The 19284-nt window shown below is 59.8% G+C and overlaps 1 protein-coding gene across 1 annotated transcript in view; it reads right to left on the bottom strand.

Moving 5' to 3' along the window:
* Ahnak2 (AHNAK nucleoprotein 2) overlaps nt 1-19284 on the bottom strand; it is a 32215-nt gene that overhangs the window by 12565 nt on the left and 366 nt on the right. Inside the window, 7 exon segments of the mRNA XM_040742364.1 lie at nt 2-7478; nt 7571-7755; nt 8029-8179; nt 8934-9035; nt 9650-9748; nt 9962-10023; nt 15197-15273. Coding sequence (XP_040598298.1) covers nt 2-7478; nt 7571-7755; nt 8029-8179; nt 8934-9035; nt 9650-9748; nt 9962-10023; nt 15197-15272 — 8152 coding nt within the window. The 5' untranslated portion in view covers nt 15273.

Below are 19284 nucleotides of genomic sequence, written 5' to 3'. Positions count from 1 at the left end.
GCGGCCACCTCCAGCGAGGCCTCCAAAGCGGGCTTGCCAGGCGCAGACACTCCAAAGGAGGGCATCTTGAACTTGGGCATCTTGAACTTGCTGTCTTTGCTGGCCACGTCCCTGTGGGCTTGGGTCAGGTCTCCTTCCAGCTTGGTTCCCGGGGCCTGGATGTCCACCTCCACGCTGGGCAGGGACACCTCCAAGTCGTGGCCGATCACCTCTCCTTTGGCGACTGTCACGTCCACTTTTGGGGCCTTCAGTTCCACGTGGGGCCCCTTCAGGTCCACCTTGGGCATCTTGAGGCTGGGTATCTGAACCTTGGGCAGGTGGCCCTTGAGCCCGGAGCCAGCGGCAGCCTCTGAGGCCAGCTGACCCTCGGGCAGCTGGAACTCTGGCAACTCAACGTCTACCTGCCCTGCCTTGATATCCAGGTCGGTGGAGGGCAGCTTAATGCTCAGGTCGGGTGTCTTGAGCTCGCCCTGCACTGAGGGCAGAGCCATGTCTGCCTCAAGCTTGGGGGCAGTCACTTCCAGCGAGGCCTCCACGGTGGGCTTGCCAGGCGCGGAAACGCCGAAAGAGGGCATCTTGAACTTGGGCATCTTGAACTTGCTGTCTTTGGCAGCCATGTCCTTGTCGACCAGCGCGAGGTCCCCCTCCAGCTTGGCCCCTGGGGCCTGAATGTCCACCTCCACGCCTGGCAGCGACACCTCCACATCAGGGCCGCTGACTTCGCCCTTGGCGCCTTTGACATCCACTTTGGGGGCCTTCAGGTCCACGTGGGGCCCCTTCAGGTCCACCTTGGGCATCTTGATGCTGGGCATCTTGAGGCTGGGCATCTGCCCCTTGGTCAGGTGGCCCTTCAGGCCGGCCCCAGCAGCAGCTTCTGAAGCCAGCTCACCCTCGGGCTGCTGGAACTCGGGAAACTCAACGCCCACCTGCCCAGCCTTGACCTCCAGGTCGGCAGAGGGCAGCTTGGTGCTCAGGTCAGGTGTCTTGAGGTCGCCCTGCACCGAGGGCAGAGCCACGTCCGCCTCCAGCGAGGCCTCCACGGTGGGCTTGCCTGGCGCGGAAACGCCAAAAGAGGGCATCTTGAACTTGGGCATCTTGAACTTGCTGTCTTTGGCTGCGATGTCCTTGTCGACCAGGGCGAGGTCCCCCTCCAGCTTGGCCCCTGGGGTCTGGATATCCACCTCCACGCCTGGCAGCGACACCTCCAGATCGGGGCCGCTGACGTCGCCCTTGGCGCCTTTCACGTCCACTTTGGGTGTCTTCAGGTCCACGTGTGGCCCCTTCAGGTCCACCTTGGGCATCTTGATGCTGGGCATCTTGAGGCTGGGCATCTGCCCCTTGGGCATGTGGCCCTTGAGGCCGGCACCAGCGGCAGCTTCTGAGGCCAGCTCACCCTCGGACAGCTGGAACTCAGGCAGCTCGACGTCCACCTGCCCTGCCTTGACCTCCAGGTCGGTGGAGGGGAGCTGCATGCTCAGGTCAGTGGTCTTGAGCTCGCCCTGCACCGAGGGAAGAGCCACGTCAGCCTCCAGCTTGGGGGCGGCCACCTCCAGCGAGGCCTCCAAAGCGGGCTTGCCAGGCGCAGACACTCCAAAGGAGGGCATCTTGAACTTGGGCATCTTGAACTTGCTGTCTTTGCTGGCCACGTCCCTGTGGGCTTGGGTCAGGTCTCCTTCCAGCTTGGTTCCCGGGGCCTGGATGTCCACCTCCACGCTGGGCAGGGACACCTCCAAGTCGTGGCCGATCACCTCTCCTTTGGCGACTGTCACGTCCACTTTTGGGGCCTTCAGTTCCACGTGGGGCCCCTTCAGGTCCACCTTGGGCATCTTGAGGCTGGGTATCTGAACCTTGGGCAGGTGGCCCTTGAGCCCGGAGCCAGCGGCAGCCTCTGAGGCCAGCTGACCCTCGGGCAGCTGGAACTCTGGCAACTCAACGTCTACCTGCCCTGCCTTGATATCCAGGTCGGTGGAGGGCAGCTTAATGCTCAGGTCGGGTGTCTTGAGCTCGCCCTGCACTGAGGGCAGAGCCATGTCTGCCTCAAGCTTGGGGGCAGTCACTTCCAGCGAGGCCTCCACGGTGGGCTTGCCAGGCGCGGAAACGCCGAAAGAGGGCATCTTGAACTTGGGCATCTTGAACTTGCTGTCTTTGGCAGCCATGTCCTTGTCGACCAGCGCGAGGTCCCCCTCCAGCTTGGCCCCTGGGGCCTGAATGTCCACCTCCACGCCTGGCAGCGACACCTCCACATCAGGGCCGCTGACTTCGCCCTTGGCGCCTTTGACATCCACTTTGGGGGCCTTCAGGTCCACGTGGGGCCCCTTCAGGTCCACCTTGGGCATCTTGATGCTGGGCATCTTGAGGCTGGGCATCTGCCCCTTGGTCAGGTGGCCCTTCAGGCCGGCCCCAGCAGCAGCTTCTGAAGCCAGCTCACCCTCGGGCTGCTGGAACTCGGGAAACTCAACGCCCACCTGCCCAGCCTTGACCTCCAGGTCGGCGGAGGGCAGCTTGGTGCTCAGGTCAGGTGTCTTGAGGTCGCCCTGCACCGAGGGCAGAGCCACGTCCGCCTCCAGCGAGGCCTCCACGGTGGGCTTGCCTGGCGCGGAAACGCCAAAAGAGGGCATCTTGAACTTGGGCATCTTGAACTTGCTGTCTTTGGCTGCGATGTCCTTGTCGACCAGGGCGAGGTCCCCCTCCAGCTTGGCCCCTGGGGTCTGGATATCCACCTCCACGCCTGGCAGCGACACCTCCAGATCGGGGCCGCTGACGTCGCCCTTGGCGCCTTTCACGTCCACTTTGGGTGTCTTCAGGTCCACGTGTGGCCCCTTCAGGTCCACCTTGGGCATCTTGATGCTGGGCATCTTGAGGCTGGGCATCTGCCCCTTGGGCATGTGGCCCTTGAGGCCGGCACCAGCGGCAGCTTCTGAGGCCAGCTCACCCTCGGACAGCTGGAACTCAGGCAGCTCGACGTCCACCTGCCCTGCCTTGACCTCCAGGTCGGTGGAGGGGAGCTGCATGCTCAGGTCAGTGGTCTTGAGCTCGCCCTGCACCGAGGGAAGAGCCACGTCAGCCTCCAGCTTGGGGGCGGCCACCTCCAGCGAGGCCTCCAAAGCGGGCTTGCCAGGCGCAGACACTCCAAAGGAGGGCATCTTGAACTTGGGCATCTTGAACTTGCTGTCTTTGCTGGCCACGTCCCTGTGGGCTTGGGTCAGGTCTCCTTCCAGCTTGGTTCCCGGGGCCTGGATGTCCACCTCCACGCTGGGCAGGGACACCTCCAAGTCGTGGCCGATCACCTCTCCTTTGGCGACTGTCACGTCCACTTTTGGGGCCTTCAGTTCCACGTGGGGCCCCTTCAGGTCCACCTTGGGCATCTTGAGGCTGGGTATCTGAACCTTGGGCAGGTGGCCCTTGAGCCCGGAGCCAGCGGCAGCCTCTGAGGCCAGCTGACCCTCGGGCAGCTGGAACTCTGGCAACTCAACGTCTACCTGCCCTGCCTTGATATCCAGGTCGGTGGAGGGCAGCTTAATGCTCAGGTCGGGTGTCTTGAGCTCGCCCTGCACTGAGGGCAGAGCCATGTCTGCCTCAAGCTTGGGGGCAGTCACTTCCAGCGAGGCCTCCACGGTGGGCTTGCCAGGCGCGGAAACGCCGAAAGAGGGCATCTTGAACTTGGGCATCTTGAACTTGCTGTCTTTGGCAGCCATGTCCTTGTCGACCAGCGCGAGGTCCCCCTCCAGCTTGGCCCCTGGGGCCTGAATGTCCACCTCCACGCCTGGCAGCGACACCTCCACATCAGGGCCGCTGACTTCGCCCTTGGCGCCTTTGACATCCACTTTGGGGGCCTTCAGGTCCACGTGGGGCCCCTTCAGGTCCACCTTGGGCATCTTGATGCTGGGCATCTTGAGGCTGGGCATCTGCCCCTTGGTCAGGTGGCCCTTCAGGCCGGCCCCAGCAGCAGCTTCTGAAGCCAGCTCACCCTCGGGCTGCTGGAACTCGGGAAACTCAACGCCCACCTGCCCAGCCTTGACCTCCAGGTCGGCGGAGGGCAGCTTGGTGCTCAGGTCAGGTGTCTTGAGGTCGCCCTGCACCGAGGGCAGAGCCACGTCCGCCTCCAGCGAGGCCTCCACGGTGGGCTTGCCTGGCGCGGAAACGCCAAAAGAGGGCATCTTGAACTTGGGCATCTTGAACTTGCTGTCTTTGGCTGCGATGTCCTTGTCGACCAGGGCGAGGTCCCCCTCCAGCTTGGCCCCTGGGGTCTGGATATCCACCTCCACGCCTGGCAGCGACACCTCCAGATCGGGGCCGCTGACGTCGCCCTTGGCGCCTTTCACGTCCACTTTGGGTGTCTTCAGGTCCACGTGTGGCCCCTTCAGGTCCACCTTGGGCATCTTGATGCTGGGCATCTTGAGGCTGGGCATCTGCCCCTTGGGCATGTGGCCCTTGAGGCCGGCACCAGCGGCAGCCTCTGAAGACAGCTCACCCTCGGACAGCTGGAACTCAGGCAGCTCGACGTCCACCTGCCCTGCCTTGACCTCCAGGTCGGTGGAGGGGAGCTGCATGCTCAGGTCAGTGGTCTTGAGCTCGCCCTGCACCGAGGGAAGAGCCACGTCAGCCTCCAGCTTGGGGGCGGCCACCTCCAGCGAGGCCTCCAAAGCGGGCTTGCCAGGCGCAGACACTCCAAAGGAGGGCATCTTGAACTTGGGCATCTTGAACTTGCTGTCTTTGCTGGCCACGTCCCTGTGGGCTTGGGTCAGGTCTCCTTCCAGCTTGGTTCCCGGGGCCTGGATGTCCACCTCCACGCTGGGCAGGGACACCTCCAAGTCGTGGCCGATCACCTCTCCTTTGGCGACTGTCACGTCCACTTTTGGGGCCTTCAGTTCCACGTGGGGCCCCTTCAGGTCCACCTTGGGCATCTTGAGGCTGGGTATCTGAACCTTGGGCAGGTGGCCCTTGAGCCCGGAGCCAGCGGCAGCCTCTGAGGCCAGCTGACCCTCGGGCAGCTGGAACTCTGGCAACTCAACGTCTACCTGCCCTGCCTTGATATCCAGGTCGGTGGAGGGCAGCTTAATGCTCAGGTCGGGTGTCTTGAGCTCGCCCTGCACTGAGGGCAGAGCCATGTCTGCCTCAAGCTTGGGGGCAGTCACTTCCAGCGAGGCCTCCACGGTGGGCTTGCCAGGCGCGGAAACGCCGAAAGAGGGCATCTTGAACTTGGGCATCTTGAACTTGCTGTCTTTGGCAGCCATGTCCTTGTCGACCAGCGCGAGGTCCCCCTCCAGCTTGGCCCCTGGGGCCTGAATGTCCACCTCCACGCCTGGCAGCGACACCTCCACATCAGGGCCGCTGACTTCGCCCTTGGCGCCTTTGACATCCACTTTGGGGGCCTTCAGGTCCACGTGGGGCCCCTTCAGGTCCACCTTGGGCATCTTGATGCTGGGCATCTTGAGGCTGGGCATCTGCCCCTTGGTCAGGTGGCCCTTCAGGCCGGCCCCAGCAGCAGCTTCTGAAGCCAGCTCACCCTCGGGCTGCTGGAACTCGGGAAACTCAACGCCCACCTGCCCAGCCTTGACCTCCAGGTCGGCGGAGGGCAGCTTGGTGCTCAGGTCAGGTGTCTTGAGGTCGCCCTGCACCGAGGGCAGAGCCACGTCCGCCTCCAGCGAGGCCTCCACGGTGGGCTTGCCTGGCGCGGAAACGCCAAAAGAGGGCATCTTGAACTTGGGCATCTTGAACTTGCTGTCTTTGGCTGCGATGTCCTTGTCGACCAGGGCGAGGTCCCCCTCCAGCTTGGCCCCTGGGGTCTGGATATCCACCTCCACGCCTGGCAGCGACACCTCCAGATCGGGGCCGCTGACGTCGCCCTTGGCGCCTTTCACGTCCACTTTGGGTGTCTTCAGGTCCACGTGTGGCCCCTTCAGGTCCACCTTGGGCATCTTGATGCTGGGCATCTTGAGGCTGGGCATCTGTCCCTTTGGCAGGTGGCCCTTGAGGCCGGCACCAGCAGCAGCTTCTGAGGCCAGCTCACCCTCGGACTGTTGGCTCTCGGTCAGGTTTTCGCCCACATGGCCAGCCTTGACCTCCAGGTTTACCTTGGGCAGCTCCATGCTCAGGTGAGGGGTCTTGAGGTCACCCTGCACTGAGGGCAGAGCCATGTCTGCCTTCAGTTTGGGGGCAGCCACCTCCAGCGAGGCCTCCACGGTGGGCTTGCCTGACGGAGACATGCCAAATGACGGCATCTTTATCTTGGACATTTGGAAGTTTGTTTCTTGTTTGGTTCCATCATGTTTTTCTCTGATTTTTGCTTTCGTGTCAATGCTTTCTGCTCGCGGTACTGTTTGCTCCTCCTCAGTTGTTTCTCTTTCCTGCCTAGCTTTACTTTTGTGTTCATCCTTGCCCTCTGTTAGTTTCTCATAGTCCCTCGTGTCCGGTCCTCTCCTCTCCTTTTGCGTGGTGATTACCTCCTTCGTTTGGGACCATCCAAATGATGGCATCTTGAATTTTGGCCTCTTCACCCTTAATTGTCCTGTCTCTGTCACTTCTTCTCCAACCTCTTTCTCCTTCTGTTCTTTTTCCCAACCTCCGTCTCCATGCAGTCCTTCTTTTCCTGTGGCGTGCATTGTTTCTCCTTTTGGTTCCTCTGTCTGTTGTGTCTCCTGTCTGTCCCTGTGCCTCAGTTCTCTCTGTCCCTTCTCCCCCAGCACACCTTCTTCCGTGGCCTGTGTCTCCTCCATCTTCTTCCGGGTCACCCCTCGTTCCGTGGCTTGCATGTCACCCAGTGACACTTGTGTGCCGCCTTGGTCAGGTTTGTCTTGCAGAGACAATCTCGCAATGCCAATTTCCAGACTTTCCACCTCTTCCCATTCATCATCCCAGCTCCTTCCCTGGCCTGGCTCAGCTCCAAGCTTGCACACTGTCTTCTTCTCTTGTTTTGCTAACTGCTTTTTCTTCTGTTGTTGTCTGTCTGTTTTCACTGCCATTTCTCCATGGCCTCCCTTGCCTAAGCTGGAATGGCTGGCCTCCTTGGGCGTCTGCGCAGTTCGAGTCGGCATGAGCCCTGTTGCCTCCGTCTCGTCCTCTTGTGGCTGGGTCTCATGCAGCTCTCCAGCATGATCTTGCCTGTCCTGGGGCTCTCTGTGTGTTTGCTCACCCTGTGCTGAACCCATCCCAAATCTCAGGTTCAGGAACCTCCTTCTTCGTCTTCCTGACCCCGACTTCTGCCCCTGGCTGTCAGCTGTCAGCTGGGCCTCCGTGTCTGTGCTTGTTGGGGACACATCACATGTGTCCATGTGCTCTGAGGCTTCTGAGGAACTGCGTGAACGTCGGGGGCCTGTCCCCCGCTTGCTCCTTAAGGCTTGAAATTTTGGCCAGGAGAGTCTGTCCTGGGGCCGCCTCTGGTGACCATCCCTGGACTTAGAAATGAGTCTTTCTCGATCTCCATCTGCCTGGAGAGTCTTTGTAGGGGTCTCCATGTATCCATCAGCATTGTCCTGGCCCTGAAACAGGAGAAGAAGCTGTTTAGTTTGGGTGTAATCGCATGGGCCCCCAGACACTGTCCATAGGAAGGGGCCCCTGGGCAGGACTTTACCTGTTTCTCCTGGCCTTTCCAGTCTTGCTGAGAGTGCTCAATGGCTGACTCCTCTCTCTTGCTGGCCGAGAGTTTCCGTTTGACTGTGAACTGGACTTTGTATGGTTCTGAGTACTGTAGGATTTTCAGGGCGTCTTCATATTTCATGTGGTCAAAGAAAATGGTTGCACTGAGAAGCTGGTCCCCTAAAGGAAGAAGAAACCAGGTTCAGGGTTCCAGCCCCCACCAGACTGCAAGTGGCCCGGGGGCTGCATTGGCAAAGAGAAGGCCTGCAGCCTATGCCCAGCTCCCCGGTGGCGCCTCAAGCGGCACCCAGAAAACCCGGGCACAGTGGGAAGTCCCAGCCTGGGGTGTTTGAGCAAAGCCCATGGGGTCATCCCAAGCCTTTCCAGGTTTCTCCACTGCCCCCCATCCTGGTGTTGACCATGGAGCCCCCGGCGACGGAACAGGTGGGGTACCTTCTCTCAGGCTGAATAGTTTTGCAGCGGAGGAGCCCTTCAGCACTTGCTTGACAAAGATGCCCTGGTCCCCTCCGCCTGTGACGCTGTAGCCACTGGCTCCTGACTCTACCTCAGTCGTCAGCGTCACTTCGGTTGCCTCCTGCATATCCTGGGGCAGAAGAACATGAAAGGTATGACGAGCGCTTGTCCATCTCCTACGGGCATCCCTGCAGTGGTCAGTATCTCCCAAGGATGGTGATCTGTGCTGCCTGGGTAGAAGTTGAGGCACCGTCCGAGTGGACCAGACCGCTCTGGTCATCTGGGGTTTGGAGACACCCCAGTCGCAGGCAGCCTCAGGTGGAAACATCTCACCTTGTCCCCACAGGGCACAGTGTGTCTATGCAGCTGAGTCCCCAGGCCACAGGCTCTTGTCAGCCCCCCATCTGCTGACCCTTCCCTGGTTCATTACGAATGTGTGAAGTACCCACGCCGTGTAAAGCCCCAGTGCTGGGTCCCGGGAGGGGCTTGAACACTGGGGAAATGTGCAGCCCACGTGATCCTGCGAGTGATGGCCACCGCCGGTGTCCACCAAACTCTCCGGGAAAGCACTGAGGCAAAGTGCCCCCCTGATGGGTGCCCACTGAACCCCTCCCATCTCCCTTGGCCAAGGCCCTGCCTCACCAAAGCCCGGGTACCGTTTTCTCCAGTGTTGTCCACTGCACATTGAGGCACGGCTACACACAGGCTAGTCAGAAGTCAGACTCTTTCATTAGAAGGTAGACACTAGCCTCTGTGTCTGCCCCTCCCAGGCCTGAGGCACAGGGGCACTATCCCCAGGGCACAGGGTATGCCCCTCCCTCCATCTCCTGTGGCTGAAGCCCTTGTGGAAGGGAAATCCCAACTGCCACTGTTAGGGCACTTACCTCTGCATGATTCATGCTGGAGAAGCCTGGGGCTCCCCCTGAATCCCTTTTCCACCAGGATCTCCTTCTGCCAGAGGCACCGCGCCTGCCCTGGTTGTTTCCCTGCAGTCAAAGGGTTGGGAGTTATCCCTTACTCTGCTAAGGAGACAGCAGTGCCAGGGAGGCTCCAGGCAGGAGAACCCAGGATGCCAGAGTGCAGGAACTCCGGGGGTGCGGAGCGTACAGGGGAGCTGAGTACCCAGAGACTTCACTGGGAAAAACAACTCTCAGCCTCCTGTTTCCTCGCTGTGTACAGGCGTGCCCCGACCCTGCAAGCAGCTGGGGGTGCTTTAGAGTGGGGAAGATTGTTCAAAGTATAAAACGAGTCCTTAGTGCGGACTGCCATGGCCCCTCTCACAAGGAAGTCCACAGTCTCCTCTCCAAGACAGTGTGAGTGTACAGGTACATGCTGTGAAGGAGTATGCCCCTGCCTCTTCCCACAATGGGTTCTCAGAGCTTGGCACACACGCACGCACTCACGCACGCACATATGAACTGCAAGTGCCCCCACTCCACAGTGGTTCAAGCAGCTAAAAGACGGGTCACTGAAGGACGGGGCAAGACGAAATGCGTACAGCAGGGAGGAGTTGACAGACACTGGTGAGCAGGGGGTGATGGTGCCTGGGGGCCACACCCCAGCCTGCCTTCTGCCAGCAGTTCCCACCCAGCAGGCTTACCTGGGCTCCAAAGCCAGCACCTTCAGGTGTGTACTCATAAACAGGTGAGGACCCCTGCGGCCTTGGCCGAATGATCTCACCCACAGGGCCTTCAGTCACCTGGCAGGAGAGAATAAAGTCACCTCAGACCGCCAGCGCTCTCTCCCTCCCTCCCTCCCTCCCTCCCTCTCTCTCTCTCTCTCTCTCTCTCTCTCTCTCTCTCTCTCTCTCTCTCTCTCTCTCTCTCTCTCTCTCTCTCTCTCTCTCTCTCCAGCCTGGGGGAGGATGGGGTGGGGCTGAAGAGGAGGGGCTTCCCCTTGGGGTGACACTCACTGAGTCATTCTCTTCAGTCTCAGCCCCTGGCTCCTGCTGCTGCTGCAGCTGTCGGCCGGACACTGTGGAGACACGAGCTGTTAGTGGGCGGGAGGGCAGGAGGCCAAAAGGTGAACTCGGGAAAACGAAGGGAAAATCCAGGGGCCCTCGGTGGCAGAGTGGGAGCAACCGCGGGATAGGAGTAGGGTAGGAGGTGGGGGCTGGGACATTATACAGACTTGCAGATAAAGTGCGCTAACGTGCAGAAGAAACACACACAGTAACTACCCCTGAGCCTGGAACTAACATCCAGAGTTGCTGCAATACGTTCTGCTAAATGTCCAGCATCCATCCAAAAAAATCGCAGGCAGTAAAAAGAAACAAGAAGGTGGAGGTTCACACTGCAGAGCAAGTGACGGAAGGTGTCGCCAAGAGTCTGCAGGTGTGCATTGAATACACACTCCAACCAATCACTGACAGATTACTCGAAACCCGAAAGGAAACCATCTGTAGTGTTAAAGACCTATGGCGGGCTCTCATAAAGGAAGAGAACGTACGAGGGCTACACATGTAATTAACTTGGGAGACTGCTTGCCTCACATGCACACAGCCCAGTTTCAATTTCCAGGGTTGCAAAACCCAGCATGGGGGTGCACGCCTACAACCCCACACCCGCAACCCCACACCCGCAAACCCACACTTGCGACCCCACACCCACAACCCCACACCCGCAACCCCACACCCGCAACCCCACACCCGCAAACCCACACCCGCAAACCCACACCCGCAAACCCACACCCGCAACCCCACACCCGCAACCCCACACCCGCAACCCCACACCCGCAACCCCACACCCGCAACCCCACACCCGCAAACCCACACTCGCGACCCCACACCTGCAAACCCACACCCGCAACCCCACACCCGCAACCCCACACCTGTAACTCCACACTCGCAAACCCACACCTGCAACCCCACACCCGCAAACCCACACCCGCAAACCCACACCTGCAACCCACACCTGCAACCCCACACCTGCAACCCCACACCCGCAAACCCACACCTGAAACTCCACACCTGCAAACCAACACCCGCAAACCCACACCCGCAACCCCACACCCGCAACCCCATACCCGCAACCCCACACCTGCAAACCCCACACCCGCAAACCCACACCCACAACCCCACACCCGCAACCCCACACCCGCAACTCCACACTCGCAAACCCACACTCGCAAACCCACACCCGCAAACCCCACACCTGCAAACCCACACCTGCAAACCCACACCTGCAAACCCACACCTGCAAACCCACACCTGCAGCCCCAGCACTTGGGAGGTGAGTGCAGGAGGACTGTGAGTACAAAATTATCCTCAACTGTAATATCAGGCCAATCTGACATTACCATGTATCACATAAAAATTAATAAATTCAACCCTGAGTTTTTAAAACCAAAACTGAAAATTCTGGAGCAGAGTGTGGACTAGAGAGACTCAACAGTAGATTGGAGGAAACTAAAGAAAGTGCTTCAAACTGTATCCCATAGCCGGTTTGAGGAACACAAGAGGAAAAGCTGAAGGAAGATGAGCAGAGCAGAGTGGAGCCTCAGTAGTCTGTGGAAAAAGAGGGACAGGAGGAAAAACTCGCCGAAGAAACAATGGAAGGAACCAGGTGACAGGTCCCAGAGCCTGGACAAATTCCGAGCAAGAGAAACACAGATCCTCACGGAACAAACCATGGTCAGATGCTTGAGACAAAGTGACCCAACACACAGATACACCACTGACAACCGGCTTGTCAGAAATATGGAGTAAAGGCCAGCCCTGGACCTGGTGAGACAGGTGGTTCAGCAAGTAAAGGTGCCTGTCAATCAAAGCCAGCAACTCAAGATGAGTGGGGAGAACTGACCTCCACATAAGTGCCATGGCATGGGTCCCTGTGCACACGTGTGAGCGTGCGCACACACACATACACACATTCACACACGCGTGCACACACATTCACACACGCATGCACACACACATTCACACACGTGCACACACACATTCACACACGTGCACACACACATTCACACACGCGCGCACACACACACGAGAGCGCGCGCACACACATTCACACACGCACGCACACACATTCACACACACGCGCGCACACACACATTCACACACGCGCGCACACACATTCACACACACGCACACACACACACATTCACACACGTGAGCGCGCACACACACATTCACACACGTGAGCGCGCACACACACATTCACACACGCGTGCACACACACACGAGAGCGCGCGCGCACACACATTCACACACGCACGCACACACATTCACACACACGCGCACACACACACATTCACACACGTGCGCACACACATTCACACACACGCACACACACACACATTCACACACGTGAGCGCGCACACACACATTCACACACGTGAGCGCGCACACACACATTCACACACGCGCACACACACATTCACACATGCGCACACACACACATTCACTCACGCGCACACACACATGCAAATAAATATAATTTTAATCTTTTAAATTAGTCCAAATGATATCAGTGAGAAATCAGCCTACCTTAAAACTTAGATCTTGAGTTAGGCAAAGACACTGGTGAGGGTGTGAAAACCCAGGCCACAGCCTGGGCAAAGATGTTTGTAAGACATTTATCAAATACAGACATCCTGCCCGCAGAGTACTAATAATTCTTGCAGACCAAAGGGCTAAATTACCCGGTAGAAAACCAGGCAAGGGCTTGGACGATAGCTTAATGCTAGAACGTTTCCCTAGCACTTGAGAAGCCATGAGTTTAATTTCCAGTCAAAAGGAAGGAGGGAGAAGGGAGGCAGGGGAGGAGCCGGGGAGGAGGGAAACAGACGTGGGCACGCACACAGCATGTACCACCCTCAGCGTGCACCACCCTCAGCGTGCACCACCCTCAGCGTGCACGTCAGCGTGCACCACCCTCAGCATGCACGTCAGCGTGCACTACCCTCAGCGTGCACCACCCTCAGCGTGCACCACCCTCAGCGTGCACTACCCTCAGCGTGTACTACCCTCAGCGTGCACCACCCTCAGCGTGTACCACCCTCAGCGTGCACCACCCTCAGCGTGCACGTCAGCGTGCACCACCCTCAGCGTGCACCACCCTCAGCGTGCACCACCCTCAGCGTGCACCACCCTCAGCGTGCACCACCCTCAGCGTGTACTACCCTCAGCGTGCACCACCCTCAGCGTGCACCACCCTCAGCGTGCACTACCCTCAGCGTGTACCACCCTCAGCGTGCACCACCCTCAGCGTGCACCACCCTCAGCGTGCACGTCAGCGTGTACCACCCTCAGCGTGTACTACCCTCAGCGTGTACCACCCTCAGCGTGCACCACCCTCAGCGTGCACCACCCTCAGCGTGCACCACCCTCAGCGTGCACCACCCTCAGCGTGCACGTCAGCGTGTACCACCCTCAGCGTGCACGTCAGCGTGCACCACCCTCAGCGTGCACCACCCTCAGCGTGTACCACCCTCAGCGTGCATCACCCTCAGCGTGTACTACCCTCAGCGTGTACTACCCTCAGCGTGTACCACCCTCAGCGTGCACCACCCTCAGCGTGTACCACCCTCAGCGTGTACTACCCTCAGCGTGCACCACCCTCAGCGTGCATCACCCTCAGCGTGTACTACCCTCAGCGTGCACCACCCTCAGCGTGCACCACCCTCAGCGTGCATCACCCTCAGCGTGTACTACCCTCAGCGTGCACCACCCTCAGCGTGCATCACCCTCAGCGTGTACTACCCTCAGCGTGCACCACCCTCAGCGTGCATCACCCTCAGCGTGTACCACCCTCAGCGTGCACCACCCTCAGCGTGTACCACCCTCAGCGTGCACCACCCTCAGCGTGCACCACCCTCAGCGTGTACCACCCTCAGCGTGTACCACCCTCAGCGTGCACCACCCTCAGCGTGCACGTCAGCGTGTACCACCCTCAGCGTGCACCACCCTCAGCGTGCACCACCCTCAGCGTGTACCACCCTCAGCGTGCACCACCCTCAGCGTGCACGTCAGCGTGTACCACCCTCAGCGTGCACCACCCTCAGCGTGTACCACCCTCAGCGTGCACGTCAGCGTGCACCACCCTCAGCGTGCACCACCCTCAGCGTGCACCACCCTCAGCGTGTACCACCCTCAGCGTGCACGTCCAGCGTGCACCACCCTCAGCGTGCACGTCAGCGTGTACCACCCTCAGCGTGCACCACCCTCAGCGTGCACCACCCTCAGCGTGCACCACCCTCAGCGTGCACCACCCTCAGCGTGCACCACCCTCAGCATGCACGTCAGCGTGCACCACCCTCAGCGTGCACCACCCTCAGCGTGCACCACCCTCAGCGTGCACCACCCTCAGCGTGCACCACCCTCAGCATGCACGTCAGCGTGTACCACCCTCAGCGTGTACTACCCTCAGCGTGCACCACCCTCAGCGTGTACTACCCTCAGCGTGTACCACCCTCAGCGTGCACCACCCTCAGCGTGCACGTCAGCGTGTACCACCCTCAGCGTGCACCACCCTCAGCGTGCACCACCCTCAGCGTGTACCACCCTCAGCGTGCACCACCCTCAGCGTGCACGTCAGCGTGTACCACCCTCAGCGTGCACCACCCTCAGCGTGCACCACCCTCAGCGTGTACCACCCTCAGCGTGCACGTCAGCGTGCACCACCCTCAGCGTGCACCACCCTCAGCGTGTACCACCCTCAGCGTGCACGTCAGCGTGCACCACCCTCAGCGTGCACGTCAGCGTGTACCACCCTCAGCGTGCACCACCCTCAGCGTGCACCACCCTCAGCGTGCACCACCCTCAGCGTGCACCACCCTCAGCGTGCACCACCCTCAGCGTGCACCACCCTCAGCATGCACGTCAGCGTGCACCACCCTCAGCGTGCACCACCCTCAGCGTGCACCACCCTCAGCGTGCACCACCCTCAGCGTGCACCACCCTCAGCGTGCACCACCCTCAGCGTGCACCACCCTCAGCATGCACGTCAGCGTGCACCACCCTCAGCGTGCACCACCCTCAGCGTGCACCACCCTCAGCGTGCACCACCCTCAGCGTGCACCACCCTCAGCATGCACGTCAGCGTGTACCACCCTCAGCGTGTACTACCCTCAGCGTGCACCACCCTCAGCGTGTACTACCCTCAGCGTGTACCACCCTCAGCATGCACCACCGGCCGTCCACACCCACGGGAGGAGTCATGCCGTTCGCAGAGTGGCTGAGATGAAGGGGAGGAAGATGTGGGCAGTTGGAATTCCTGTCCCATCCTAGGCATGAGGGACAATCGGTGTGGAAAACGGTCTGCTGGTATTGACCGAGGCCATTTCTGTCTACCTGCTGGCCCTGCAGCTTCACATCCAGGCACGAGCTAACAGGCACCGGCATGTCGCCACGGTGCCGGCATGTCGCCACGGTGCCGGCATGTCGCCACGGTGCCGGCATGCTCTACTGTCCTAGCGACACTTGTGCTCATCTCTGCCCTACAAAATTTTGTTTTCATTTTTGGTTTTTGATTTGTCTTGACATAGGGTCTCATCATGTAGCCCTGACTGTCCTGGAACTCTCAGAGATCCGCCTTCCTCTGCCTCCTGAGTGCTGGAATTAAAGGTGTGCGCCACCACACCCAGCACCCTACAAAGTTTTTAAAAGATATGTCAAGGTGCTTTCTCTGTATGTTATTACTCAGAAGACAGGAAGGCCGTGAGTGGCTTCATCTCATCTGCTGCCTGCCTTTATAAAATAACCTTTATTGGGACACAGAAGAAGCAAACAGAACTTCCTCCCACCTAGAACTCCAGCCTAAAATCCCAACATTCAAAGGAAGAGCAGCCCTGATGGACGTGTTCCCTGGCTGGGCCTGGGCTCCAGGACCACCTCCACAAGGGAAGCCATGCTGAGGATAAAACCCCGCCCCTGCTTCCGGCCTGTCCTGAGGGGTTGAGTCCCTGCTACACAGGCAATTTATCCATCAATAATGGAGTCCTGTCCACTGACCTTGATGACATTCCCACAGGGACAAGGAGTCCCAGGCCTAGCAGGGCTCTGGATGTACCTGCTGTGCTCTGGACAACCTGGATTTCCCCATGTATACACAGAGCCACCCTGCCTCTCCTGACACACCTGTCCCCAGAGGCACACCCTGGAGCTACGCCTATCTGCGCTGACCACTCTCCCTTCTCTGCTGTTCTTCTGGAGGGGCGGGGATGGAGCTTCCTGGGGTTGGTCCTCCCGGATGGGGGGGCCAGAGGGTCAAAGACCAGGTCCCACCTCTCCCTGCTGCTCTGTGGGCTAAACCATGGACCCCGACCTCCGGGATATCAGGGAAGCCACAGTCCCCGTTTATAAGACTGACCTTAGGTAAGACAAGAGCTAAGGAACCCAGTCTCCCTGGAGCCCTCATGCGCGTGTCCCACAGGCCACCACCCCATGGGGGGGAGCGTAGAAGGGAAGGGTGCCAGCCAGATGTCTCCATTGCCATCCCCTCCAGTCTCTGTCCATGCACCCCACCACTGCTGGGGCGCCAGGACTGCTCAAAGAAGCCACACACTGACTTAGGGGGTGTGAAAAGAGGGGTGCGGGGCAAGGGGCGTGGCAAGGGGCGTGGCAAGGGTAGCTATAGGAGGGACTCCGGGTCAACCGCCCTTCCCGGGAGCCAGGCAAGAGCAGGTGGACCTATGTCTTCCTGTCTCCCTACTCAAGGGTCCAGAATGGCAGACCCCCATAGCCAGGCAGAGGGCTACTCCTGAAAAACTGTATTCCAAATCTGTTTCAGGGGAGCCTCGTGGGTGTGAAAAGCCTGTGTTGACAGCTGGGATATGAGAAGCAAGAGGCAGGTCAACCCTGGCCCCTGCTGGCTGGGGTTCAGGACCCTCCTCAGACCTGCAGTGTACAATCCTACCCACAAGGTGCCCCCCCCCGCTTCCTTGCTAAGGGTGGAGAGCAATGGCCCCGAGAAGGGGCATGAGCCCCGCCACAAGGCTGCACTCCAGGGTTAGCAGGACACTGGCCACCCCCTGCCGCCCAGGAAGGCTCAGGGAGGGAAAGCAGAAGCTCTGCTGGCTGCAGGACAGAGGGAGAGAGGCCGCCTACCCGTCCAGCTGTGGGAATGGAGGGCCTCAGGGCAGAGTGACTCCCAGGCCCCGGGAGAACATGGAGGCACCCTGACCGCCTACCCATATAGTCTCCCAAAGGCAGCTCTGTAAGCAGCCCGGCCTTGAACACTGCCACCTAAATAACGACACAGTCACCAAAGCCCCGTTTCACAGAGGAGGAAATGGGGGCACACCTGAGCCGGGTCTAGCAGGTCTGGCCACTGTCAGCTAATACTCCCCCAGATTCCCTGCCTGCCCCCAGCACCCCAACCCCCTCACACAGTTCCAAACACTGCCGCTAACAACCCACTCCTGTGGGCACAAACCTGTACTCAGGAAGGGCCCACAGGACCCTAGGGAAGCCAATGCCCAGTCAGGGCACCTCGGGGCTGAACACGGACACTGTGGGGGCACCCCCAGTTCGGAGAAGCTGGAGTTCTAGGAACTGAACTGTTTAAGGTTGAACAGATGAACAGCGGAGGTGGTGCTGGCGGCGGTGGTGGGGGGGGGGGAGATGTGTGTGGTAAGGGAGGCAGGGGCTGCATAGAGGGGCCACGCTGTCCCCATGATCCATGGCCACCTCTCTGTTCAGGATCATCTCACCAGGGCCAGGGAGGCAGGGTGGAGCACGCACTTAAACAAAACTGGAGTTTGCATTCGGCCTGCTTTGACTTCGAGGAGGGGGGGCCTGTTTGCATGTTACCAGGGCAGTGGGACCCTTAGGAAACTGGCTGAGAGACACGCAGCTCTCCAGTTGCCCGAGAGTTTGTGTGCATGGGTGTATCAGTGTGCACCTGCGTCTGGACAGGGCTGCCCCTCTGAGCATGCAGGGACAGACAGCCCGACACCAGCAGTGGAGGCCAGGGCAGGCTTACACTGCAGAGGCCGCTGCTTTCACACTGGCATCCTCGTGTCCCCGTGGGCTCACCCCAGCCTGCATGTGCCCAGGCCTCGCCCCATCCTGGAACTTCACAAAGCAAGAGCCAAGCTGGGCTGACTGTCATGAGACCTTCAGACCTTGTGAAGCAACACCCCAGGCGGCGGCAGGCGGGCCCGCCCCATCCCCCGACGCTTCTGTAGATGAGTCTGAGTCTGAGGGCCCAGCGCCAACTCTGAAGGGCTTGAGTCACACAGTCCAGGGCCAGAGCTCTTCCCCACACAGGCCAGCTATGCCAGGAGGATGGTCGCACTTTCCTCTCCCGAAACAAGCTCCCTGGAATCTCCCAGGTGAGACCTCTCGGCTCGCCTCGACGCATTGCTTGCTCCTGTGCAGTGCGGGACTTTTACGGGCTGCCCGCCCCCACCCCCCCAGAGGCAAACTCTCGGGCAGTGAGGTGGTCCTGTCGGTGCCTCTCCATCCCAAACACTTAGAGCTCGGTATACAATAGGTGCAGAATAAATGCTAGTACAATAATCGGCTAAGGAGGGAAAGAGAGCGAGCTGGTCAGAACTCCTGGCCACGCTGAGTGTGGTAGTGTGCGACCATATAATCCCAGCACTCGAGAGGCAGGGACAGGAAGACAGGAGGCCCGAGGTCAGCTCCGGAGCTGCACGGTGAGTCCCACGCCAACGCGGGTTCCAGAGAAAGAGTCTGCTTCAAGACCCGAAATAAAATGGCAACGGGCAGCCCTGCCCAGACTTAGAAAGACACTGCACCTGTGGGCTACAGGAGCAGCAGGTGGGCCCAGGCCAGCTCCTGAATCTGGAGAAACTGAGACACGGAAAAGTATACCAGCCCATCAACCCCCAAAGATTCAAAAGCCAGCAGGGATGGCCACCACACCCTCAGCCATCCGAGAACAGACCAGCCACTCTGATCCTTTGAGGGGAAGGGCAAAAATCTGGCCACCAGGGACACTGGGGCCCATCACGGGCAGCCCACTTCCCAGTCCCACCCCTATAGCCACCCCAGGCCTCTGTACACCAAACCAGGTCAGTGGTCCCCGTCTGAGGACCCCTCCCTAGGCCATAAGGCCCAAACCTTGCAGCTCTGTGTCCGGCTACTAAAACAGCGACTTGGTACCTTTGGCACCAGTGTCCCTCACTACCCAAGCTCTGTCCAAGTAAAAACCACTAGTCACACCAGTCAGGAGCTGGGGCACAGGCAGCTGGCGGTTCTGCAGCAACTCGCAGCCTGGAATGCAAACCGGGAGGTACTGTCCCAGGGCCTGCTTGGTTCCAGGCCAT

Source organism: Mesocricetus auratus, unplaced genomic scaffold (genome assembly GCF_017639785.1).
Source record: "Mesocricetus auratus isolate SY011 unplaced genomic scaffold, BCM_Maur_2.0 Super-Scaffold_15014, whole genome shotgun sequence".
Lineage (NCBI taxonomy): Eukaryota > Metazoa > Chordata > Mammalia > Rodentia > Cricetidae > Mesocricetus > Mesocricetus auratus.
The sequence above is the reverse complement of the archived record's forward strand: the minus strand, read 5'-3'. Positions and strand labels throughout refer to the sequence as shown.